This window comes from Myotis lucifugus, unplaced genomic scaffold, assembly GCF_000147115.1.
Source record: "Myotis lucifugus unplaced genomic scaffold, Myoluc2.0 scaffold_141, whole genome shotgun sequence".
NCBI classification, from domain to species: Eukaryota; Metazoa; Chordata; class Mammalia; order Chiroptera; family Vespertilionidae; genus Myotis; species Myotis lucifugus.
Genome location: NW_005871189.1, coordinates 2,864,336 through 2,887,960, shown reverse-complemented (window position 1 = coordinate 2,887,960; position 23,625 = coordinate 2,864,336). Strand labels below are relative to the sequence as shown.

General features: G+C 40.2%; 1 protein-coding gene across 3 annotated transcripts in view; it reads left to right on the top strand.

Annotated features, from left to right (window-relative positions):
- The window catches only part of TPK1 (thiamin pyrophosphokinase 1), a 276,645-nt gene that overhangs the window by 126,349 nt on the left and 126,671 nt on the right, over positions 1-23,625 (top strand). For all 3 annotated transcript variants that reach the window (XM_023758885.1, XM_006094776.3, XM_023758886.1), the window contains exon 6: positions 16,015-16,161. In XM_023758885.1, coding sequence (XP_023614653.1) covers positions 16,015-16,161 — 147 coding nt within the window. The remainder of the gene's footprint in view (positions 1-16,014; positions 16,162-23,625) is intronic.

The following is a 23,625-nucleotide window of genomic DNA, read 5'->3' as shown; positions in this document are numbered from 1 at the left end:
ACTGTCTAGTTCTGTGAGATTTGATGGTTGTGGAACCAGCTGCCTGGTGGCTCTTTTAACTTCGTCCCACAAATGCTCAATTGGATGGAGATCTGGTGATTGTGAGGACCACCTAAGCAAGGTAAAGTCTCCCTCATGTTCTTGAAACCACTCCTGCACAATACGAGCACCGTGGCGTGGTGCATTGTCTTGTTGGAAGAAGCCATCTCTATTGGGATACGGCATCAACATGATAGGATGAACCTGATCAGCAACAATACTTAGGTATGTTGTGCTATTCAGATGTTGTTCCACACGAATTAAAGGGCCCAAATCATGCCAGGAAAACATGTCCCAAACCATAACACTGCCCCCACCAGCTTGAAGGGTTGTACTCATGCATGTGAGGTGCATGCTTTCATGCTGTCTCCGCCAAATTTTCACTCTGCCATCTGCATGATGCAACTGGAAACGTGATTCATCAGACCACATGACTTTTTTCAGTGCTCGACTGTCCAATCCTTGTGTTCCTGTGTGAATTGGAGATGTTTTATCTTGGTAACTGCAGACAGCAAAGGTGTTCGAACAGGCCTTCGGCTTCCATATCCCATATGATGCAGTGTACGGCTAATTTGCCTACAAATGTCAGGTGGTCATAATAATCTGGCCACTCAGTACAATTAAGTGAATTAGTTATGCAAAGAATAATAATAATAATAAAACCTTGAGAGTATTTGCTTAGGAAGTTTTCAATATTCAGTAGTTTGGGAAGTGTCAGTAAAGTACTGATATGTTGGTCATAATAATCTGGCTGGTCATAATAATCTGGCCACTCAGTGTATATGTAGTTGATAGTATTACAGATGTCTCCCATTCCTCCTCCTCCCCCCCCCCGAGATTGTTTTCTTAGTTTCTTTTTCTGATAGTTCCTTATCCTATATAATAAAAGCCCAACGACTGAACAGCGGAATGACCTGAACGACTGGTCTACCAGTTGCTATGTTGCACACTAACCACCAGGGGCCAGATGCTCAACTCAGGAGCTGCCATTGGTGGTCAGTGCACTCCCACAATGGGAGCGCTGCTCTCCACAGTAGGAGCAGCCGCTCGACTGACTTGGATGAGCGGTGCTCCAACAGCTGGTCGATCCCTGCAGGTCACGCCCCTGCCAGTGTACGAATCCCGTGCACTGCACCTCTAGTTAGTATCTAAAAATGCAATCATTTTCTGACTGTTAATTTTGTATCCTGCTGCTTCACCGAATTCATTTGTAAGTTCTAATAGGTTTTTGGGAATTTCTTGGGGTTCTTCACATGCAGTATATCATCTGCAAATGATGATAGTTTTACTTCTTCCTCTCCAATTTGGGTGCCTTTTATTTCTTTTTCTTCTCTGATTGCTGTGGCTCCACTGTCAGTCTTAGCTGTGACAAGTATACCATAGTTATTTAAGCTGTTGACATTGGTGGAAACTGGTGCTATCTGTGTACTATCTTTGCAACTTTTTACTACATCTAAAATTATCCCAAAATAAAAAGTTTACTTAAAACTTATGTTCACTGGTTCACATATGCTGTAACTATAGAATGATGTAATCTTTTTGTGATATGACTCATAATAATCCTACATAATAAAAGTGTAGCATGCAAATTGTCCCCTCGACAGGAGTTCGTCCTGGTGTTTGACCAGGGGGCGGGGCCGGCCAGGGGAGGGAGGGAGTACCTGGCCAGCGGCCAGCGGCCAGCAGCCCTAGGGACCCTACCAGTGCACGATTTTCATGCATTGGGCCTCTAGTATAAAATAAAAGGGCAAGTACTTCTTAGCACTTAAGCAAATCAAAATACTGTTTTATAAACTCTCTCACTTTAAAGTGTGTCCTCACAAAGTTTCAAATTGTGAGTCTCTGCTGCACATTTATGAATGCAGTGTAAACTTGATGGTGTTTGAACTGTGATGACAACCCAGACACTCTCAACCTTCTTCGTTTCCCAAGAGAGCAAAGAATAGTAGGACTTGATCAAAGATAAACTAGCACTAGACATGGTTTATCAGTATTGACTGTAGAAGAAGTAACCCTGTTTATCCTGCATCCCCTCCTTACCTATCAAACTCCAGTGGTCTCCATCCTCACTTTTATCTTCTGTCATACCTGCCTTTCATCTTGTTTCCCTGGGCTTCAGTTACAGTCTGTGCCATTAACTCCCTAATTTATACCTCTCATCTGAAACTCCAAAGTCATATTTCTACCTCTAACTGGCAGGCCAGAGGAATTTCATTTCACTGTCTGAAACAAGATTCACCATCTTTCTCACAAAATCTCATTTTCTCATTCTTTATTTTCTGTCGTTCTTCGGCACTGCCATCCATCCACCTAGCAGAAACCTAACAGAAACCTTATTTTGCTATACCATCCCTTATAAGTTGGTTACAGGTATCTCTTATGCCCACTTTGTTCTTTCTAGTCTTACTGATACTATTTTAGTTCAGAACTTTATATTTCTACCTGGGTTATTTGATTAGCATTCTGTTTGCCCCCTTTACTCTCTAAAATTCATGTCCTTTTTCTTAAATGTGTATTGGCTTGACTTTTTTATTATCTCATTTATTTAATAAATTTTTGTTCAATGAATAAATGTATTTCCAGTAACATCAATGCAAATTCTAAAGGACATCATGGCAAACCTTAACTGGCACATAGACTCTTTGAAGGGATCTTCTTAGTATCATTCTGGATGTCATATCACTTCTTCTGTGACATGTGTCCAGATGCTTAGCATCTTTGTGGTCTCTACCAATTATAATAATGAACTTTTATTATTAAAAGTATCAGTTTCCAATACATTGTAATTAGAGGTTAGATGTTTAAGTACTTGAGATAGGCCTGGCACTCTTTCTAGTTCCATGACAGTAGAAAGATATTTAAGTTATTCTAGCTTCAGTTTTCTCATATATTAGAATAATAATCTATATCTACCAGCAAGTTATTACTTAATGCACTTGCCTCAGTGCCTGCAACATATAAATTCCTTAATGAAAATGTAACTATTATAGGGGTGGTATTAATAGTCATATATTGACTATTGTTGTATACAGATCATAGTCTTGTGATCTGTAACATATTTTATATAATGCATTTATATATTTAATATATTTTTATAAAATATAGGATAAGAGAAAATATATTAAATATATTTTATACAATATATTGTGATTTTTTGATCTTATAATAAATTTCATGGAATAATAATTGTTTTAGAATTACACAATATTTTTAAAATCTCTTAAACAAAGTCGTTACAGTTTACGGCTAAAGTTCATGGACTTACCATAGCATTGTTTCTTTTGGACATATTTTCATTTTAGAAGAATTCTTTTAATATTAGAAACTTGAAGTAAATGGAGTACAACTTGCATGTTGACGTGCTTGCTAGCAGAGGTTTAAACTTTCCCTATTTTAGGGAGCCAGTGAGAGTAGTATCTATGTTTTTAGTAATGGGATCCAACAAGGGGTTGAGTTGTACAGTCCAGCTCACCACTGTTGGCTCTGTGCCTTGATGGAGAGAAAAAAGAGGAGATGTGCTCCAACCTCTCTAGTCTTGAGATAGACATCGTGTGCTTTGTCCTCTCTGAGGGCTGTATTACTCCAAGATGAGTCCACAGTTCACTTCAGAGTTCCAAAGGCAGACTTCCTCCCCTTGGATATACTGTGGAAGCTTCTAGGGATCTTATTCCAGTCAGTTTACTTTTAGATCGTACCTCTTCTCTGTCATCATGTGGTGATTTGGTGACTATGTTCATGACCGCAAATAGCCTCCAGTCTAATAGAGGAGACAGATGTACAGGTAACCATGGCATAATTAATTTCAGTCCATAAAGGCTTTAATGCTCCTACTCCAAATACATTCATGTTTTTGTAATGATTGTTTATATAGAACCCTTCTCTAGTTCCCCCTTTAATTTTTCATTTCAGAAAGTTGAATAATGTGAATTTTTAAAATAACGAAATTCTAGCTCGTATCCATTTATGCATCCATGGGAGCCAAGTATCAGACAAGGAAGCAAGGAGAGAAAAAAAAAAGATTTCTGGGCCTGATGTGAACTAGCAGGCTATTTCCTAGATCATTTTGGAGCTGCCTTCAAAAGAGGAAATCACATCTCTGTTTTCCCTTCTTCTTAGAAACCAGCAATCTCTTTTATAGTGCTGTGCAGCAAGAGAAAATAGATGAGGCCAGTGCTTTGAAGTGACTCTGGACATATTGTGAAGAATATAAAAAGCTTACTGCCTCACAGGCTGTGGCAGCCTAAGCCATCCCTGCTGGGGGAAAAGCATGCTTTTATATGCCCTGGGACAGGGGGTAAGATTATGTGCTACCAAGAATCTCAGTTGGATGGCTCACTTGCCAGATAAGATTTCTTATTAATGCAGAGAATTACAGATATAGCTGGGGTGGAGCTCCTCCGCAGAGGAACGCTGACCTTGTGTGAAAGGACTTTTCATTTTGAGTTACTGCATTGCGAAGATACAGAAATTGCAGAGGGAGGAGGAAAGTATATCTTAAGTAATACACATAATAAAACATCCTGAAAATGCTGAGTAGATTTTAAAAGTTCTCCTTATTTTGAGTATCCCTTAGCAAGACACATATTACATATTAAAATACCTACATCTGTAATTATGATTATCCACAGTGTTAATAGTATCTACATTTTAAAGGTGTGATTGACTTATAGTTTGAGTCACGACTGAAGAGCTATAATGATGTTACTGTTTATCATGAGCAGGGGTCCTCAAACTGCGGCCCGCCGAAAACATTTATCCGGCCCGCCTGGTATTTTTGCCGCCACTGCCTGTCCTGCTTAGTAACCGACTCGTCCCGGGCCCGCAGTGCGCATATGTGGAATGTCTGAGGGACAGTGAACTGGCCCCCTGTTTAAAAAGTTTGAGGACCTCTGATCATGAGGGTTTGCATATCAAATTAATATATTTTCAGTGGTATTTAAGTGATCATGAGAAGAGAATATATACATAGAAAGACATTTTTGTGTGTGTGTTAGGAATCTCAGAAAGTTCCATTTACATCAGAGAAGATAGAATCCTATAGTATTCACTGTCCATCTTTTTCCTGTCTTAATAGTTGGAGGTAGAAGATGTCTTTCTGTTTCCATGGGCGCCTGTTTTCCAAGTAGTTGAACTTAGCATTCCATGGTAAAAGTGCTGATTCAGAACAGCAGGTGGCGCACTAAAAGATTCAAAGAGTAAAAATCAGATGGTACCAGCTTCTTTCCTCGAGGTACTATGTACCTTCCCCTCTCTACATATATGTGAATGTATGTAATTCCCAGTCTGGACAGCTGGATCAAGTTATTTTGATGCACTTTAGAAATGGGACTATCTGGCCCTAACCGGTTTGGCTCAGTGGATAGAGCGTCGGCCTGCGGACTGAAGGGTCCCAGGTTTGATTCCGGTCAAGGGCATGTACCTTGGTTGCAGACACATCCCCAGTAGGGGGTGTGCAGGAGGCAGCTGACCGATGTTTCTCTCATCGATGTTTCTAACTATCCCTCTCCCTTCCTCTCTATAAAAAAAAATCAATAAAATATATATATATTTTAAAAAGATAATTTAAAAAAATGGGACTATGTGAATTCAAATAGACTGATTAAATTTTAATTCTGTTTCGTCATCCATTTCTATTAGAAATTTTAGATGCCTATAAAACTGACCCAAAAAATTGTATTTTTAAAGCATACATATGAAGAAAGAAAATTATTTCATAAAGAGGAAATTATTATTGAACAGGTATTTTATCCTAGATTGCACTCAGTTGACTGTGATGTTCATGAATATGTAGTACATTTGCTTATAATTTTAAGGTGAACCTGAGGATGATGAGGTAATTATTTTATACACATGTATTGCCTGAAGCAAACTTACTACATGGCAAGAAATAAGCTTTAGGTAATCAATGTCACTGCAGTAACAGTTTTGGGGTTCTTTTTTTGGTTTGTTTTGGTTTTTTTTTTGCTTGTTTGTTTGTGTGTATGTGTGCTTGTTCATTCTCACCCAAGGATATTTTTTCCATACATTTTTAGAGAGAGTGGATGGGACGGGGTGGAAAGAGAGAGAAACATCAATGTGAGAGAGACACATCAATTGGTTGCCTTCCACTAGAGCCCTGACTGGGGCCCGGGATTGAATCTGCAACCAAGGTACATGGCCTTGGTGGGGAAGTGAACCTGAGACCCTTTGGTGCATGTGCCAATGCTCCAACCACTGAGTCATACCAGCCATAACAGTAGTAACAGTTTTAACATTCTCATTCAGCATTCTTAAATGGTCCAGTGCATATCTAGAAACCAGAATGTTAATAACTAAGTGCAAAATTTGCAATCAGAATGTTCTCTGTTCTCCCAGAAGATGGAAAGGGGGTAATTAGCATAAACTATTTATATTGCTTCAGATTGTAAAAAACTAGAGATTGCATTATGCCAGTCTGATAGCCACTGATTATCCACTGGTTAATAAAAAAGACGAACAGAGTTTATACCCCTAAACTCTGGGGAAAGAATGCCCTCAAACTACTTCAAACTGCAGAATCAAATCCATCCAGACATGGAAACCAAGAGTTTCATTTATCACTTTGTGCAAGAATATGTAGCAAAGACTTATACTCTGCTGAAGCAAAGCAAGAAATATTGTTGGGTAAAAATGAATCATGATGATGCAAGATAGGATATTTAAAAATGATCACATGCAGAAATACTAATCTTCTGGAACCAATTACCTCTTACCAAAACCACTCTGTTTGCAGAAAGGTTTGGAAAATTATCTGTCTCTTCTCCACTGGCTCAGTGGTGGAAATGACTAAGGAAGAGGCTACAGGTTCCATGTCCTGGTACCTCATAAGCCAGTTTCCACAGAATGGGAAAAATATTGTTTAGTGCTGTGAACATTCTTAACATTCTAAATATCTAACTTTAGTAGAGCATCATGTATGTGAATTTTTAAAAATTAATCTTTAGTGTATTACAGATGTCCCCCCTTTTTTCCCCTTTGACCCCCTTTGGCCTTCAACTATTGTCTGTGTCCATGGGCTATGTATATCCTATATAATAAAAGGGCAATATGCAAATTGACCCTAATGGCAGAAAGACCAGGAACGACTGGTCACTGGGACAGGCACTGACCACCAGGGAGCAGACGCTCAATGCAGGAGCTGCTTCCTGGTAGTCAGTGCGCTCCCACAGGGGGAGCTCTGCTCAGCCACAAGCCAGGCTGACTACTGCGAGCGCAGCGGCAGTGGCGGGAGCCTCTCCCACCTCCTCAGCAGCGCTAAGGATGTCCTACTGCGGCTTAGGCCTGCTCCCCGCTGGCAAGTGGACATCCCCCGAGGGCTGCTGGGCTGCCAGAGGGATGTCGGATTGCCATCTTAGGCCCAATCCCCTGGAGAGCAGGCCTAAACCAGCAGGTGGTCATTCCCTGAGGGGTCCCAGACTGCGAGAGGGCACCCCCCCCGAGTGTATGAATTTTTGTGCACCGGGCCTCTAGTATACATATAAGTTCCCTGGTTAATCTTCTCACCACCCACCACCCTCCCCTGCTTTCCTGTGATTTTTTCTGGTTGGCGGGATAGTATTCTATGGTGTAAATATACCACATCCCTTTTATATCAGCTCATCTACTGATAGGCACTTGGGCTCTTTCCTGATCTTAGCTACTATAAATTGTGCTTCTATGAACATAGAAGTGCATATATTCTTTCTGATTGGTGTTTTGGAATCCTTTGGATATATTCCTAGAAGTGGGATCCCTGGGTCAAATGGCAGTTCCATTTTTAGTTTTTTGAGGAAACTTCATACTGTTTCCCATAGTGGCTGCACCAGTCTGCATTCCCACCAGCAGTGTGCTAGGGTTCCTTTTTGTGATATCCTCCCCAGCACTTGTCAATTGTTGATTTGTTGATGATAGCCACTCTGACAGGTGTGAGATGATACCTCATTGTCATTATAATTTGCATCTCTCTGATGATCAGTGACTTTGAGCATATTTTCACATGCCTGTTGCCATTTGTATGTCCATTTTGGAGAAGTGTCTATTTAGGTCCTTTGCCCATTTTTTAATTGGATTGTTTGTTTGACTTCCTTTTGTTAAGTTGTATTAATTCCTTTTACATTTTGGAAATTAACTCATCAGATGAATCATTGACAAATCTGTTCTCCCATACAGTGGGTTCCCTTTTCATTTTGATGATAGTTTCTTTTACTGTGCAGAAGCTTTTTATTTTGATAAAGTCCCATTTGTTTATTTTCTCCTTTGTTTCCCCTGCCCTAGGAAATGTATTGGTGTAAACACTGCTACAAGAAATGTCTGAGATTTTGCTACCTGTGGTTTCTTCTAGGATTTTTATGGTTTCATGACCTACATTTACGTCTTTTATCCATTTTGAGTTTATTCTTGTGTATGGTGTAAATTGGTGGTCTAGTTTCATTTTTTTTTTTTGCGTATACCTGTCCAATTTTCCCAGCACCATTTATTGAAGAGACTGTTTTGACTCCATTGAGTGCTCTTGCCTCCTCTGTCAAATATTAATTGAACGTAATGACTTGGGTCGATTTCTAGGTTCTCTGTTCTGTTCCACTGATCTATATGCCTACTCTTGTGCCAGTACCAGGCTGTTTTGATTACAGTGGCTTTGTAGTATAACTTGATATCTGGTATTGTGATCCATTCAACTTTGTTCTTCTTTCTCAAGATTGCTGTGGCTATTTGGGGTCTCTTTTGGTTCCATATAAATATTGGTTCTTGCTCTGTGAAATATGCTGTTGGTATTTTGATAGGGATTGCATTGAATCTTTAGATTATTTGGGAAGTCTGGACATTTTAATGATGTTGATTTTACCAATCCATGAATACAGTATATTCTTCCTATGTGAAATAATCTTTAGCCAGATTTTAAAAATAGCTGGTGTTTTTGAAGAAGAATAGACAAAGCATGCAGATTTGAAATTTTTCATTTATCTACCAAGCAGTCATTTAGCTTCTGTGGACAACATTTATCCTATATAATAAAGAGGTAATATGCAAATTGACCATCACTCCAACACACAAGATGGCCGCCCCCATGTGGACACAAGATGGGCGGCAGGGGAGGGCAGTTGTGGGCAATCAGGCCAGCAGAGGAGGGCAGTTGGGAGGGACCAGGCCTGCAAGGGAGGGCAGTTGGAGGTGATCAGGCCTGCAGGGGAGGGCAGTTGGGAGGGTCCAGGCCTGCAAGGGAGGGAAGTTGGAGGTGATCAGGCCTGCAGGGGAGGGCAGTTTGGAGGGACCAGGCCTGCAAGGGAGGGCAGTTGGAGGTGATCAGGCCTGCAGGGGAGGGCAGTTAGGGGTGACCAGGCCTGCAGGGTAGGGCAGTTGGGGGGGACCAGGCCTGCAGGGGGGGGGCGATTGGGGGGGACCAGGCCTGTAGGGGAGGGCAGTTGGGGGGAACCAGGCCTACAGGGGAGGGCAGTTAGGGGTGACCAGGCTGGCAAGGGAGGGCAGTTAGGGGTGACCAGACTGGCAGGGGAGGGCAGTTAGGGGCAATCAGGCCAGCAGGGGAGCAGTTAGGTGTCGATCAGGGTGGCAGACAGGCAAGCGGTTGGGAGCCAGCAGTCCTGGATTGTGAGTGGGATGTCCCAGATTGGAGAGGGTGCAGGCTGGGCTGAGGGACACCCTCCGTGCACAAATTTCATGCACCGGGCCTCTAGTATAAAATAAATTATAATAACCTTTCAAACTCTACTTCCAAGTAACTAATTGTTTCTGAATATGATATAAATCATTCTTTGACTTTTTAATTTTGCACTAACTACCAATGGTGTTGAAGATGCTATGCTAGGTATTTGGGATGTTCAAAATCGCAAATAATACATCTTTGCATTTACAATGAACCCCATAATTCAAAAGGAATACCTTTCCCCTAAGAATACTTTTATGTCCTGTCAGTGTGAGGGGTTTGGAGACCATAATCTCCTGCAGTAGATTTTATAATATTCATGTTATTTATTTACACAGACTGTGATTTTATGTAATTTTGCCTATAAATATATTTTTTATTTTTCTCTTTAAAAAATTTAATTTTCAGCAGACATAATAGAGTAAAATCATGTACAGAAAAAAAAACCACAAGTGGGTGTTTTATTTATTCTATTCAGCTCTCCATCGTACTCACTTCCTGATATAGAGAAATGTAAATACATGCAAATATGCTCTTGCCATGGGAAGGAAAAATAACACATTTCCACATTTACATATATCACACTGTTGTTTCGTTTGTTCAGAAAACATGTCCCACCCCAGAGAAGTGTATCTAGTCAGTCAAAGAACATAAGTTCTCAGGACAGACCTGTGAGGAAAGAGCACTGTTATTACAGTCAGGCTTGAGATGTTTAACTAAAAAGGTCAAAGACTTGCCCAGGGTAAGTCACAAAAGCATTTCATTAACCCGGCAAAGAACTCAGTCATTGTCCTACACTTTTTTGTCATGACCAGAGTGCTGAAATTAAAAGGTTTTCATGGATTCTTAGCAGTCTGAGGGTCAGCAAAGAAGAACTAAAACAGTGGTAATTAAGAGTTCTAAGGAGAGTGGTCACAGCTGTCATCGGTGTCAGAAAGGCAGTTGAGGTCAACATATGGAAAATCTTTATTCTCTAGAAAGATAAAGAATTTGAAGTTTGATCTGCAGGTAATGGTAATCTTCTAAAGAATTTTGAATGCAAGGTCATAGATAATTTAGAAAAATAGTGTCATGTTTATGTGCAAGATGAATTAAAGGATGGAAATTCTAATGACAGTAATAAAAGAACCAATTACAGGATTCTTTGAAGAATAACTCTTTAGTCATTTTTCTTGTCAAGAATTTGAGAAAGAAATAGGGACCTTAGAAAATAGTTAAAGTGTATACTTGGTGATGACTAGTGGTCTTGTTGGCCAAAGAGTTAAAGTGTGAAACTTATAACCATATGTCTGTTCTGTGTATACCAGCCACTCTGCTAAGGTATAGAAGGTTGAAAAATGCAAACTGAGTCAGGCAGTTTATTTCATATATATATATTTGGCAAGGATTTATTAGGAAGCTTATTAGTCATGGCGAATAAAAAGCCATGAGAAGAACTGAGATCTCCAAATTCTGGCACTTGCCTTACAACACTAGCTAGAAGCTAATAAACATTAAGGATGTCCCGAAGGAATCTTACCTAAGTCCCAATCTTACCTGGACCAGATACCCATAGACATAGAAATGAGATGCCCATGCTCTCCCCAGACTGCTTACCTAGGAAGTAGGAAAGAAGACCTTCTCCTCAAGCTATTAATTAAGCATCATCTTCCAGCTATAACCATGGGACAATGGTGCCTGACAGACAACTCCAAGCTGAGCAACTTGACAAGAACACTAAATGATGACAGGGAGGAGGAGCAAGCAGGGACAGGTATTTCTAGTTCAGTGATGGCGAACCTTTTGAGCTCGGCGTGTCAGCATTTTGAAAAACCCTAACTTAACTCTGGTGCCGTGTCACATATAGAAATTTTTTGATATTTGCAACCATAGTAAAACAAAGATTTATATTTTTGATATTTATTTTATATATTTAAATGCCATTTAATAAAGAAAAATCAACCAAAAAAATGAGTTCGCGTGTCACCTCTGACACACATGTCATAGGTTCGCCATCACTGCGAGTCTAGTTGGAGACCTTCCTGATGGCTAATATGAACACATTGCTGAGGCTTCATAAAGTTTACTGCAACCCAGGAATAGTTTCCATTAAAAAAAAAAAAGTCACACAAAAATCATGCCACAAAATAAGACACTTGAAATCCCATGGCCACACTGACTGGAAAGGCAGGCATTACCTATGACTGCCAGATACTGACCAAACCAAGACCCAATTTCTACAGGGCCCTAGAGAACCATGATTGTCCCCTGGCACCTACACAACCCTCCCTGGTGGTGTGGTGTCTTCCATAAGCCAGGTTTCTGCAGTAAGCCCCAAAGACCAAGCTTGGCAGAGGCTGTGGCAGTCAACTCTCTCTGGAGCCCCATCTCTTTGTCCTTCCCAATAGGCTGTCATACATCTTCACTGACACAGTGAGTCAGGCAGTTTCTGACTGTCAGAATTTGTGGACATCAGCCTTTGTTAAGCAGATTATGCTGTTGTCAGTAGTGCTATAATTGAAGTTTCATAGGGTGGGTGAGACCCGAACCTTCTCCCCTTGTGCACATTGTGCCTGAGCTGTCTGGAAGATAGAATAGGGGCTAACCAGAATGAGGGGGAGTGTTTTATTCTGAGTGTTCAGGTCTAAAGATAAAACTCTTAGGTTTGGAATGTCAAGGGGCAGGCAATGTGCACAGTACTAATCACAGGTGCACACCTGGTTAGTGCAGTATTTACATGTTTCCTTGAACAAGCTAACAAATGAACTAGTAGGGAGGGGACCACACACACAACCTTATTGCAATGGGTTTGGTGTGTCTCTCCTAGCTTCTTCCACTGCGGACTTGTAACCAGTGTGTCCAGGACCTCTGCCAGCAAGTTCCTTCCCATTTGCACAAGGAGATTTGGAGTTCCCTCAGCTGAGCTCTCCACAAAGACACAGGGACACAATAAGTTTCCTCTGGTTAATGAGGGTATAGGCTTTCAGGATAAACTTTTTTGGGAATTATGGTTTATAGCAGTCACAAGTCTTAGCATAGATCCTTATCATTGCTTCCACAGCTTTTCTCTCAAATGCAAACAGGATTGCAAAAATTGTTTTCAGTATAAATATGTCCCTTCCTCCACCTTTTAAAAATTTTTTCTCTAAAATAACATGTTAAAAACCATGTTATATATAAACATGTTTATGGCATTTCTTAATAACATATTTACAATTTGACAGACTTGGATAAAACACTCTATTCATCCAAGTTCATTTTTGTTAGGGGGTGGAGGTAAGCATCCTTTGGAAATAACTATAGTACTTCCACTCTTTGCAAGGCAGGGGAGGCCCAGGCTCTGCAGACTGACATCTTGTGGTGTGTTCTGAGAATTAAAGCACGTGTGCAATGTAAATGATGTCAGAGTTGAGGGTGTGACTGTGGAGTCAGCGTGGGAGGACATTGGACTTCACTCTTGTAGATTCTGGAAAGCCAGCACTAATTTTAAGCTGAACATGCATGATCAAATTGCAGATGCAGAAGCCAGTTCTCATAATCAGTTGGAAGGTTACTTGGTTATCCAAGGCCAGGCAGGCGGCCCGTGGGGTTATCTAGGAGAGAAGGGCCTCACCTGAGTGACAGCTGCAGCAGGGAAGGTGGAGTAAGAATTATTGAGAAAAATCCCGAGTTTTCTTAGACTCTCATCTCTGAACGGAAGCCTCATTATGTTGCCAATGCAAGAGGCATTCTTTACTTCTCACCCAAACAGGCTTGCATTAAACCGTGACTCATTGGGCTTGCTTGAAATTTAAGTGGGATCCCTGTAGTATTGTTTTCACCAGCTGCCCAGATCCTGCAGAAGTTATATTATTTGTCAGTACACAGTATATTTCGATACCATAAAATCTGAGGTTTGTAATTCCTTTGGTGTCTCATTGTACTTCACATCAATCATAAAAATTATTTTATAGGCTTATTCAAACATTCTGATATTGCTGGTTTCTGTCAGTTTGGTTTTGCTCCATCTTGATTCAGCCCTTCCCTTTGTTTCCTCCATCGAGTCTTCCATCTTTCAATTAGAGCACAGGTGGGAACCTTTTTTCTGCCAAGGGCCATTTAGACATTTATAACATCTTTCGTGGGCCATAAAAAATTATCAACTTAAAAATTAGCCTGCTATATTTGGTCAAACATTTAACTCACCCCTAATGCCTTGGCAGAGTCAGACCAAGTGATTTCCTGGGCCTTATACGGCATGCGGGCCGGACATTCAATTGGACCAAAGAATTTCATCATTCTATTCAAGCCTAACTGTAGCACAAAATGTCTAAATTTTTTGAGATTCTAGTGTTGAATTTTGCTAAGTTGGTTTCGTTAATATTGTAATTATCAAACAGTAGGGTAAACATATTGATACCGGAACCGGCAAGTAGGAATTCTTCCTGGGGTCTTGTCCCACGGACTCAAAGGACTCGAAGAACGAAGCTGTGGACCAGAAGAGTTCAAACAAGGCAGTTTATTGCAAACAAACACAGGCTGCCTGGGAAGTGGATTTAGATGGGTTGCCCCCCAAGCATTCTGCTCTCCCCCTTATATCTGCTAAAGGCCCACTCTTTGTCTATCTGTGCTACTCTCTGATTGGTTCCTGGCCTTTTTGCAACATTTTGTTTTGCACTTATAAGAAAAACATCCTTGTTTCAAAACACCCTGTTTTTCTGCTACCCATCCTGTTTTTATGCTATTCTTTTTCCTACAAAACACATTTTTTGTTTGTTTCAGCTCCACAGATTCCTCCTTCTTCCACCTGTTACCCTATCTACCTAATTCTGCTTTAACTCCTTTCAATATGTCTCAGTTTACATGGGATGGTCCCAGTTTGTGCCTGTATTCTTGGTGTAATTATCTACACTTTACTTTCAGAAGTACCTCAGTTTATATGTTAACTTATGTGATCACACTGTCTTTCAGGGAGAACCACAGAAAAATTATCCACTAAAATACTCCTATTTTTAAACCATTTCTATTTAATTTCAGATAAAATGGTTTATTATTATTTGTTTTTATTATATGTAAGGTTTTCTTGCAATATATTCACTAAATTCTTCAGTCCTTACTTTTCCATGGTCAATCTACCAGCTCTGCCTATGCTGATACATTGTGAGATGAGGCACTAGCGTCCCACCCGGGCCACTATGGGTGCCACCATCTTTGTCATGGAGTGATGGTTAATTTACATATTACTTTTATTAGATAGGATGTTCCAAATGCTTTACACTTATAATTCATGTAATTACCTCATTTAATCCCCACAACAACTCTACTAATTGTCCATTATAATCCACTATTTACATGTGAACTTAAAAATGAGGTACAGAGGTTTAGGCACCTTGCTAGGTTCAGTTGAGAGACAGTACAGGTCCTCAAGATACTTGAATTCTAGTGGGGTGACAACCTGTAAAGCAGGCTCAGTGTCCATTGCTGGGCGTTACTAAATAAGTGCCCACAGGTGTGCTCTGGGAGTGCATGGGAGATGCACCAGCTGCAAAATCAGGAAAGATTGCAAATAGGAGGAACACATGGACAGAGTTTTAAAGGAAGAGTTGGCTGGTTGGCCAGGTGAATAGGCAGGTGGGAAAAATGTAAAATTTGTACTTGAAAGAGTTGGTCTTGAAATCTGACTCTGCCACTTACCAATTCTGTGACCTTGAACAAGTAACTTAATTCCTTCACCTAAACAACAGAAATGATATCTATCATTCTTTATGGCTTATCTGATAAACACGTAATATCAGAAGCTCTATTAAGCTGTTTGATGCTATTTAGTTATTTAAAACTCGAGGCCTGGTGCACGGGATTCATGCACTGGTGGGGGACGTGGCCTGCGGGGATCAGCCCGCTGTGGGAGCACTGCTCATTCCGGTCAGCTGAGCAGCGCTCCCACTGTGGGAGCACACTGACCATCAGGAGGCAGCTTCTGAGTGGTGAGTCTACCCCCTGATGGTCAGTGCGTGTCATAGAGACTGGTCGAGCAGTCATTCTGGTGATTCCACCATTTGGTCGCTAGGCTTTTTTTTTTTTCATATATTTTATTGATGTTTTACAGAGAGGAAGGGAGAGAGCTAGAGAGTTAGAAACATCGATGAGAGACAAACACCGATCAGCTGCCTCCTGCACACTCTTCAGTGGGGATGTGCCTGCAACCAAGGTACATGCCCTTGACCGGAATTGAACCTGGGACTCTCGAGTCCGCAGGCCGACGTTCCATCCACTGAGCCAAACCGGTTAGGGTAAGGTCGCTAGGCTTTTATTATATAGGATTCTTTAACTATGTGACTCCAGTTTTGCTTTGCCTTGCTCAGGTCAATGTGATTGTGACAATGGGAGGACTTGCTGGGCGTTTTGACCAGATCATGGCGTCCGTGAGCACCTTGTTCCAAGCGACTCGCATCACTCCTTTGCCAATTATAATCATCCAAGAGGAATCTCTCATCTACCTGCTCCAACCAGTAAGTGCAGAATAAATATATTGTCAGTAATTTGCTTCCACTACACTTGTACCATTTGAGTAGACCAGGAGAAAACATCAGCCCCATGTGTGTTCTTGAGCCATTAGTGAACCTGACCATGTTTGCTTACTTGTGCTACTTTAGTCTGTTGCCTCTGGCCACTGAACAGGAAAAATGTAGGGGAGAAGCCACAAAGTTTTCATTCTATTGTACCCAGAAAAAAAAATCCTGTAACTTTTAATCAAATTGACTAAGAATTAAATTTAATACTTTTGCATTTTGAGCAGCTGAATATGAGAAAAACCTCAGAGGAAGAACAAAGCTTGGCAAATATTTTAAATGGAATTCTCATATATTTTCAGTGTTGTCATTATAATTGGAAACTGGGCTTGATTTTGTTAAGCATTTAAAAAAATCTTTAACTTTTACTGTTCTTAGGTTGCCTTTTTATTAATTTCACTGCCTATGAATAAATTTCTAATGATGATGTCATTCATTTCCAATCATAAATATTGAGGAAATTTTTATTAATGTAGTGCTGAGAGCAGGCTTCTTATTAAATGAGGTTTTATAAGGTTGATTAGTGGATTTTAGTTTGAAAAATAATCATGTGGTAACATTTTTTTAAAGACAGTAGACTTTTTATTTTTTGCCTCTTATTGTAATGAACTATTTACGGTTTTGCTTCTGCTCCATCTGCAGTCATTACCTACAATTTGTTTGGTTAATATAATGGGTGTAATGTATGCTCACCATTGTTCAGCCACATTTGCATTTTTTCTGGTTCTTTGCATTGTCTGGAACTGTTGCTTTCTGGAACACTTCTGAGATGTGGAAGGTGAGCTGAGGATTCAGTTTCAAATTCTACTGTTCACTTATGTAGTCAACAGTTATGTCTGCTTCTGCCTCACTGCTAGGCAGTTGAGGATTAAAAAAAAAAATAGTGACATAGCATCTTTGCTCTCTAGTCCATGTTCAGTGAAGCAGACACTTATAAAATCTATAATAATAAAAGTGTAATATGCTAATTAGACAGGACATCCTTCCCGATGACCTTCTTGTTGAAGCCGGGGCTGCGAAGGAAGCCCGGGTCCTGGGTGCCTGCTGGCAGCCAGAGGGAAGTCCAGGTCCCTGGTGCCAGAGGGAAGCTGGTGCCGGCAGCTGGGGGAAGGAAGGCCTACTCTTGCACGAATTTCGTGCATCAGGCCTCTAGTATAAATATAAAGCAAGATTAAAACATTGCTACATAAAGATGATGAAAGATTATATAACTTGGTCAAGAGTGTGGTAAGGAAAGGCTTCACAGAAGCACTCACTCAGCTTTTATTTGCTCCATTTATGTAACAAATATTTATTGAGCACCTGCGACATGCCAGGCACTTCTCCAGGAATACAGCAGCCACCTACACAGAGCCCCTTTATTTCATGGAATGTACATTCTGTTGAGCTCACATTGCACTAGAATATTTAAGGATGAGTAAATAGTTGCTATAGGAAATGATGGCAAAGTGATTCAAGCCAGTGGCACCACATGTGTTTAAAGGCCCACCTGGCCCTGCCCTGTGTCACCTTCAGTGGAAACACAGTTGCATATAGTCTATGATATTTTTAAGCAGCTTTAATCTCCACAATATTATTTTTAATTAAGCTAAATCTTGGATAAACTTAAGGGTATATCCTGCCTTGTTACCTTAGCCCTAAATTAAACCAAAATAACTCTGAGTTCTCTTCAACTCTAACAAAATCTTTATCAAGTAGATTCAATGAGATTATCATTGAGTTTTGCTAAAATACTTCAAAAGTGGGAAGATTCAATATAAATGTTAATTATTATGAGTATTGTTTTTGAGGACAGTGTCTTCTAGAATTGGTTCTATAATTACAGGTTGTCTGAAATTGAAGGTAATAGCAGGAGGAGTGAGACATCTTCTGGGAACTGTTTGTCTGATAAACACTTTAGTGCTGTGTCTTAAGAGGCTGGGATAGCCGTAGACCATGAGGCTGATAGGTACTTCTCTTGATCTTTCTTAAAAAAGCCTATCTTCAAATCATCTGAGTGTCCACACATGAGACTCCCATGAAACTGTGTTGTATAAATAAGTAGTCTTCCTTCATTCATTACGGTTACAATTGTAGTCATTTGGGACTGACCTGATGTCTAGGTGCAGTTCACTTAAAATTGTTTAGGTTAGCCGGGGCCGGTTTGGCTCAGTGGATAGAGCGTCGGCCTGCGGACTGAGGGGTCCCAGGTTCGGTTCCGGTCAGGGGCATGTACCTGGGTTGCGGGCACATCCCCAGTGGGGGGTGTGCAGGAGGCAGCTGATCGATGTTTCTCTCTCATCGATGTTTCTAGCTCTCTATCTCTCTCCCTTCCTCTCTGTAAAAAATCAATAAAATATATTAAAAAAAATTGTTTAGGTTATTCCAGCCTGAAGAATTTCATCTCCATTCTCTCTTCAGTCCCCTTTCTGTGGCTTATTTTTGTTAATTACAAATTGGATTTTAAAACAAGGAAACAATAGTGTAGTTTCAGATCTGTATAAATTTGTTAAAATGTTTAGACTTTTTCAGTTGATTGGCTTTTTGGTATATAATGTCTTTTTATATTGTGTTTTGGTATGTTTCATTACTATGGATCAAATATCATTATGAGTGAAAACCTCAGTAGTTAGCATTTACTTTGAAGGAATGTTTAATCTGCCGTTTTAAATAGAAAATTAAAAATGCATTATAAATCCTCCCTGAAAAGTAAGCATCTCCCCCTTAATTCCAAAAATGTGTTCTTAAGAAGAATCATGGTCTTTCATGCACAGGAGATTTTATGAGGTTGGAGAGAGACAGTGTAGACACGAAGCTCCCTGACGTTAGTTACCAGGCAGGCCTATTCCCTGCAAGGACTGTTGGGCGCTCAGAGTCATGTCTGTCTCGCTAACCATGCGGAGTGTGAATGGCTCTCATTTTCTGGTCTCTACTTCTACAGATACATTAGCTTCTGTACACTGAGCATAAATTATCTTTTATTGGCAAGTTTTATGGCAGTCAGTAATAGGATTTATGGCCAAGAAATGAGATGTCCAGGAGTTAATCAGGCGTGTCTTTTACATGATCCTAAACCTTGCTCAGTGACTGTGATTCAGGATTTCAGAATCTGATGTAGGAGAATGGTGTTACTGAGCAAACTTCTGTCAGTTTTTATCTCACTTGAACAAACTTCTAAATATGTTGTAAATATTTCTTCATAGTGTTCTTAGTCTTGTTACTACAATTGCTTTTGCCTCTCATGAGATCAATTCATTACTATATAGGTTCCTGATATTTTATGCATTGTACATATGTAATGTTGGTAATGAATATGATAGAAATGTGTGAGTAGTCTGATAGAAAGAAACTAAATTTCATAATGCACATTTGGCATGGATGATGATTTCTGCTGATAATGGAGGATTTGGGTCTGTCTACCCACATGTCCACACGTCCACAATGTCATAGGTGGGACCAGAGAAGTGGATCTCAGAGTGGGTTGGAGTGAGAGGATAGGGAGTTCCCAATTCTAAACCATATCAATAATCTTATCACCATTTAGTGCCTAGTGATAATTCCTTTCTTTGGAACAGCCATTATTATTTCTTTTGTTCCCTGTATGTTCTCATATACAGTGGGGCCTTGACTTACCAGTGTCCCGACTAACAAGTTTTTTGAGATACCAGCTGTCTCTTGGCCGATTTTTTGCATTGAGTTGATAGAGTAATTTGAGTTAACGAGCTCCTTAACGAGCTTGGTCTCGGAACGAATTAAACTCGTAAGTCAAGGCCCCACTGTATTTTGTTGTTGTTGCTTGACCTTTTAGAATCTGTGGTGTAAATAGTGTAAAGACTTGGAGATCATTTTATAGAGGAGCAATTGTATGGACTTAAAAGTAAAGTGCTTTGTCCAAGGTTATACATAGTATTTCTTTGAAAGAAAATTTGTGCTGAAATTGAAGTATATCTCATGCAGTGAGAGTCTGAACAAAGGATCACTATGCATTTTATATCTACAAATGGCCTATCATACTGAGCTAACAACCTCCCCGTACCTTCAATAAATAAGTAAGCTTACATGTAAGTATGGGCATGAAGAAGAAATAATGAATTTTGTTAGGATGTGTGCTTGAATGTCTCCATTGGAGGAACCCACTGGGAGGAGTCAATATAATGACCAGGATTTTGGATTAGGCCGCTGGGTGCTGTCCTTTGAGATAGAGAATGTGAGAAGAACAGGTCAAAATTGGAAAATGGACAGCTGACTTTTGGATATAAGGAGGTTAATCTGTCCTTGTTTAGTTTGTTTTAAAATTAATTTAAGAGTGAAAGAGAGACAGAGACATCAAGACATCATTTTGTTGTCCCACTTATTCATGCATTCATTGGTTAATTCTTGTATGTGCCCTGACCAGGGATTGAACCCACAACTTTGGTGTATCAGGATGATGCTCCAACCAACTGAGCTACCCAGCCAAGGCCAGGTTAATCTATCATTGGAACTGAGTAGAATTGCCTAAAAGAAGATAAATACACATATTGGGTCCCAGGTTGGGAATCAGAAGCTGTGACATCCTCCCTTATTTCCCAGTTGGCAGTGCTATCTTCCTCATTTGCTGGAAGCTCATTTGAGGGAGCCATAGCTTTTATTTATTTATTTATTTTTAAGTTTTTCTTTTTTTACTATTTTTTTTAAATTTTGTTTTATTGCTTAAAATATTACAAAGAGTGGTACATATGTCTTCTTTTTTTACCCCCTTGACCTTCCCCCGGCATCCCCTACCCCCAGTGTCTTGTGTCCATTGGTTATGCTTATATGCATGCATACAAGTCCTTTGGTTGATCTCTTACCCCCCACCCCCCAACCTTCCCCGGCCTTCCTGCTATAGTTTGACAGTCTGTTTGATGCTGCTCTGCCTCTGTATCTAGTTTTGCTCATCATTTATAATGGTCTTTATTATCCATAAATGAGTGAGATCATGTGGTATTTTTCTTTCATTGACTGGCTTATTTCACTTAGCATAATGCTCTCCAGTTCCATCCATGCTGTTGCAAATGGTAAGAGTTCCTTCTTTTTTACAGCAGCATAGTATTCCACTGTGTAGATGTACCACAATTTTCTAATCCATTCATCTGTTGATGGGCACTTAGGCTGTTTCAAAATCTTAGCTATGGTAAATTGTGCTGCTATGAACATAGGGATGCATATATCCTTTACGATTGGTGTTTCTGGTTTCTTGGGATATATTCCTAGAAGTGGGATCACTGGGTCAAATGGGAGTTTCATTTTTTAACTTTTTGAGGAGACTCCATACTGTCTTCCATAGTGGCTGCACCAGTCTGCATTCCCACCAGCAGTGCACGAGTGTTCCTTTTTCTCCGCATCCTCTCCAGCACTTGTCATTTGTTGATTTGTTGATGGTAGCCATTCTGACAGGTGTGAGATGGTACCTCATTGTTATTTTGGTTTGCATTTCTTGGATGATTAGTGACTTTGAGCATGTTTTCATATGTCTCTTGGCTTTCTGAATGTCCTCTTTTGAAAAGTGTCTATTTAGGTCCTTTGCCCATTTTTTGATTGGATTGTTTATCTTCCTTTTGTTAACTTGTATGAGTTCCCTATAAATGTTGGAGACTAAACCCTTATTGGTGATGACATTGGCAAATATGTTCTCCCATGCAGAGAAGAACAAAGTAGGTGGGATCTCAATACCAGATATCAAGCTGTATTACAAAGCCACTGTTCTCAAAACTGCCTGGTACTGGCACAAGAACAGACATATAGATCAATGGAATAGAATAGAGAACCCAGAAATTGACCTGAACCAATATGCTCAATTAATATTTGACAAAGGAGGCAAGAACATACAATGGAGTCAAGACAGTCTCTTCAATAAATGGTGTTGGGAAAATTGGACAGATAGATGCAAAAAAATGAAACTAGACCACAAACTTACACCATACACAAAAATAAACTCAAAACGGATAAAGGACTTAAATGTAAGATGGGAAACCATAAAAATACTAGAGGAATCCAAAGGCAACAAAATCTCAGACATATGCAGAAGCAATTTCTTCACCGATACAGCTCCTAGGGCATTGGAAACTAAAGAGAAAATAAACAAATGGGACTACATCAAAATAAAAAGCTTCTGCACAGCAAAAGAAACCATCAACAAAACAACAAGAAAGCCCACTGCATGGGAGAACATTATTTGCCAAATGTTATCACTGATAAGGGTTTAATCTCCAACATTTATAGGGGAGCCATAGCTTTTAGTGGCTGGTAGTGTGTTAGCTCTCTTGAGCAAATGAACTAAGATGGTGGTGGCAGGGGTGGCAGGGTTTAAAGCAATCTGGCTATAATGAAGTCTCAAGGGGAAAGAAGTGAAATGACAGCCCTGATACCTGTCACTCACCCACACAGCATACAAGCTTTTTGACCTTAAAGAAATATTTCTCTGGGGGAGGTTTATAGAAAGATGCCATCAGCAAAAACCTGTGGTGATCACTCAGTGACTCCAAAGCAGCCAGGGAGGAAATATCAAATTCAGCCTGCATGCAAACTGTTTAAAAACTTATTTGAACATTGGCCTTTCATTTTCAACCATGAGTGACTGAGAATCGGTTTTGGAGATTTGAAGCAATCCATAAGAGGGCTGTGTGCAGGTACGACAGTAGAAAAGATCGCATCAGCGTTTATCTGAGCTCTGTCATCATAATTTATCATAATCCAATTCTAGCAAAAGTCGTGGAATACTGGATGCCAGGTGTCATCTTTTCCTTGATCCCCCTCCCACAGTCCTCTGGCAAGGACACAAGCACACTGTCTCCTGTATACTTAGTTCAATTGAGCATTGCTCAGGCATCTTTTTTATTGAAACCAGAGGTTGCCAATGCTGTATCAATGAGCTGTGAAGTGATTTGAGTGTCACCAGCAGGGAAATGAGATGAGCTTCTGGGAAGAAGATAAACACAATGCAAATTTCTGTATGAAGAGCTTCCTACAGCTATGGCTGTGCTACTTCTCATCCAATTAAGGACACTCCCCCCCCCCCCCCCCCCGGATTTGGGAGCTGTTTGTTTATTCCCAAAGAGAACAAAAATTGAAGGGAAGAAAAAGTAGAAAATTTTTATAAATAAAGGTAAGCTAGGAGGGCTGAAAATTCAGGGCCCCTATTCCAAATATATATTCCCCCCGGATATTTTGAAAGTTTTTCCAGGAAAAAGATAAGCTTCCTTAACCTCAAATACACACTTGGACAAAAAATGTAAAATGCATGTGCCCCCCCCCCACCCAGAATCTCACCTCTTCTAAGCCAAACTTAATGAAAGGAAGGAAAGAAAAATTCTTGGGCTCTTCAGTCTTTTGAGGGGAGGGAGTTTTGAAAAACCCCGCTCCTATATATCGAAATTTTCCCGGAATAAGAAAGCCCCCCATGTA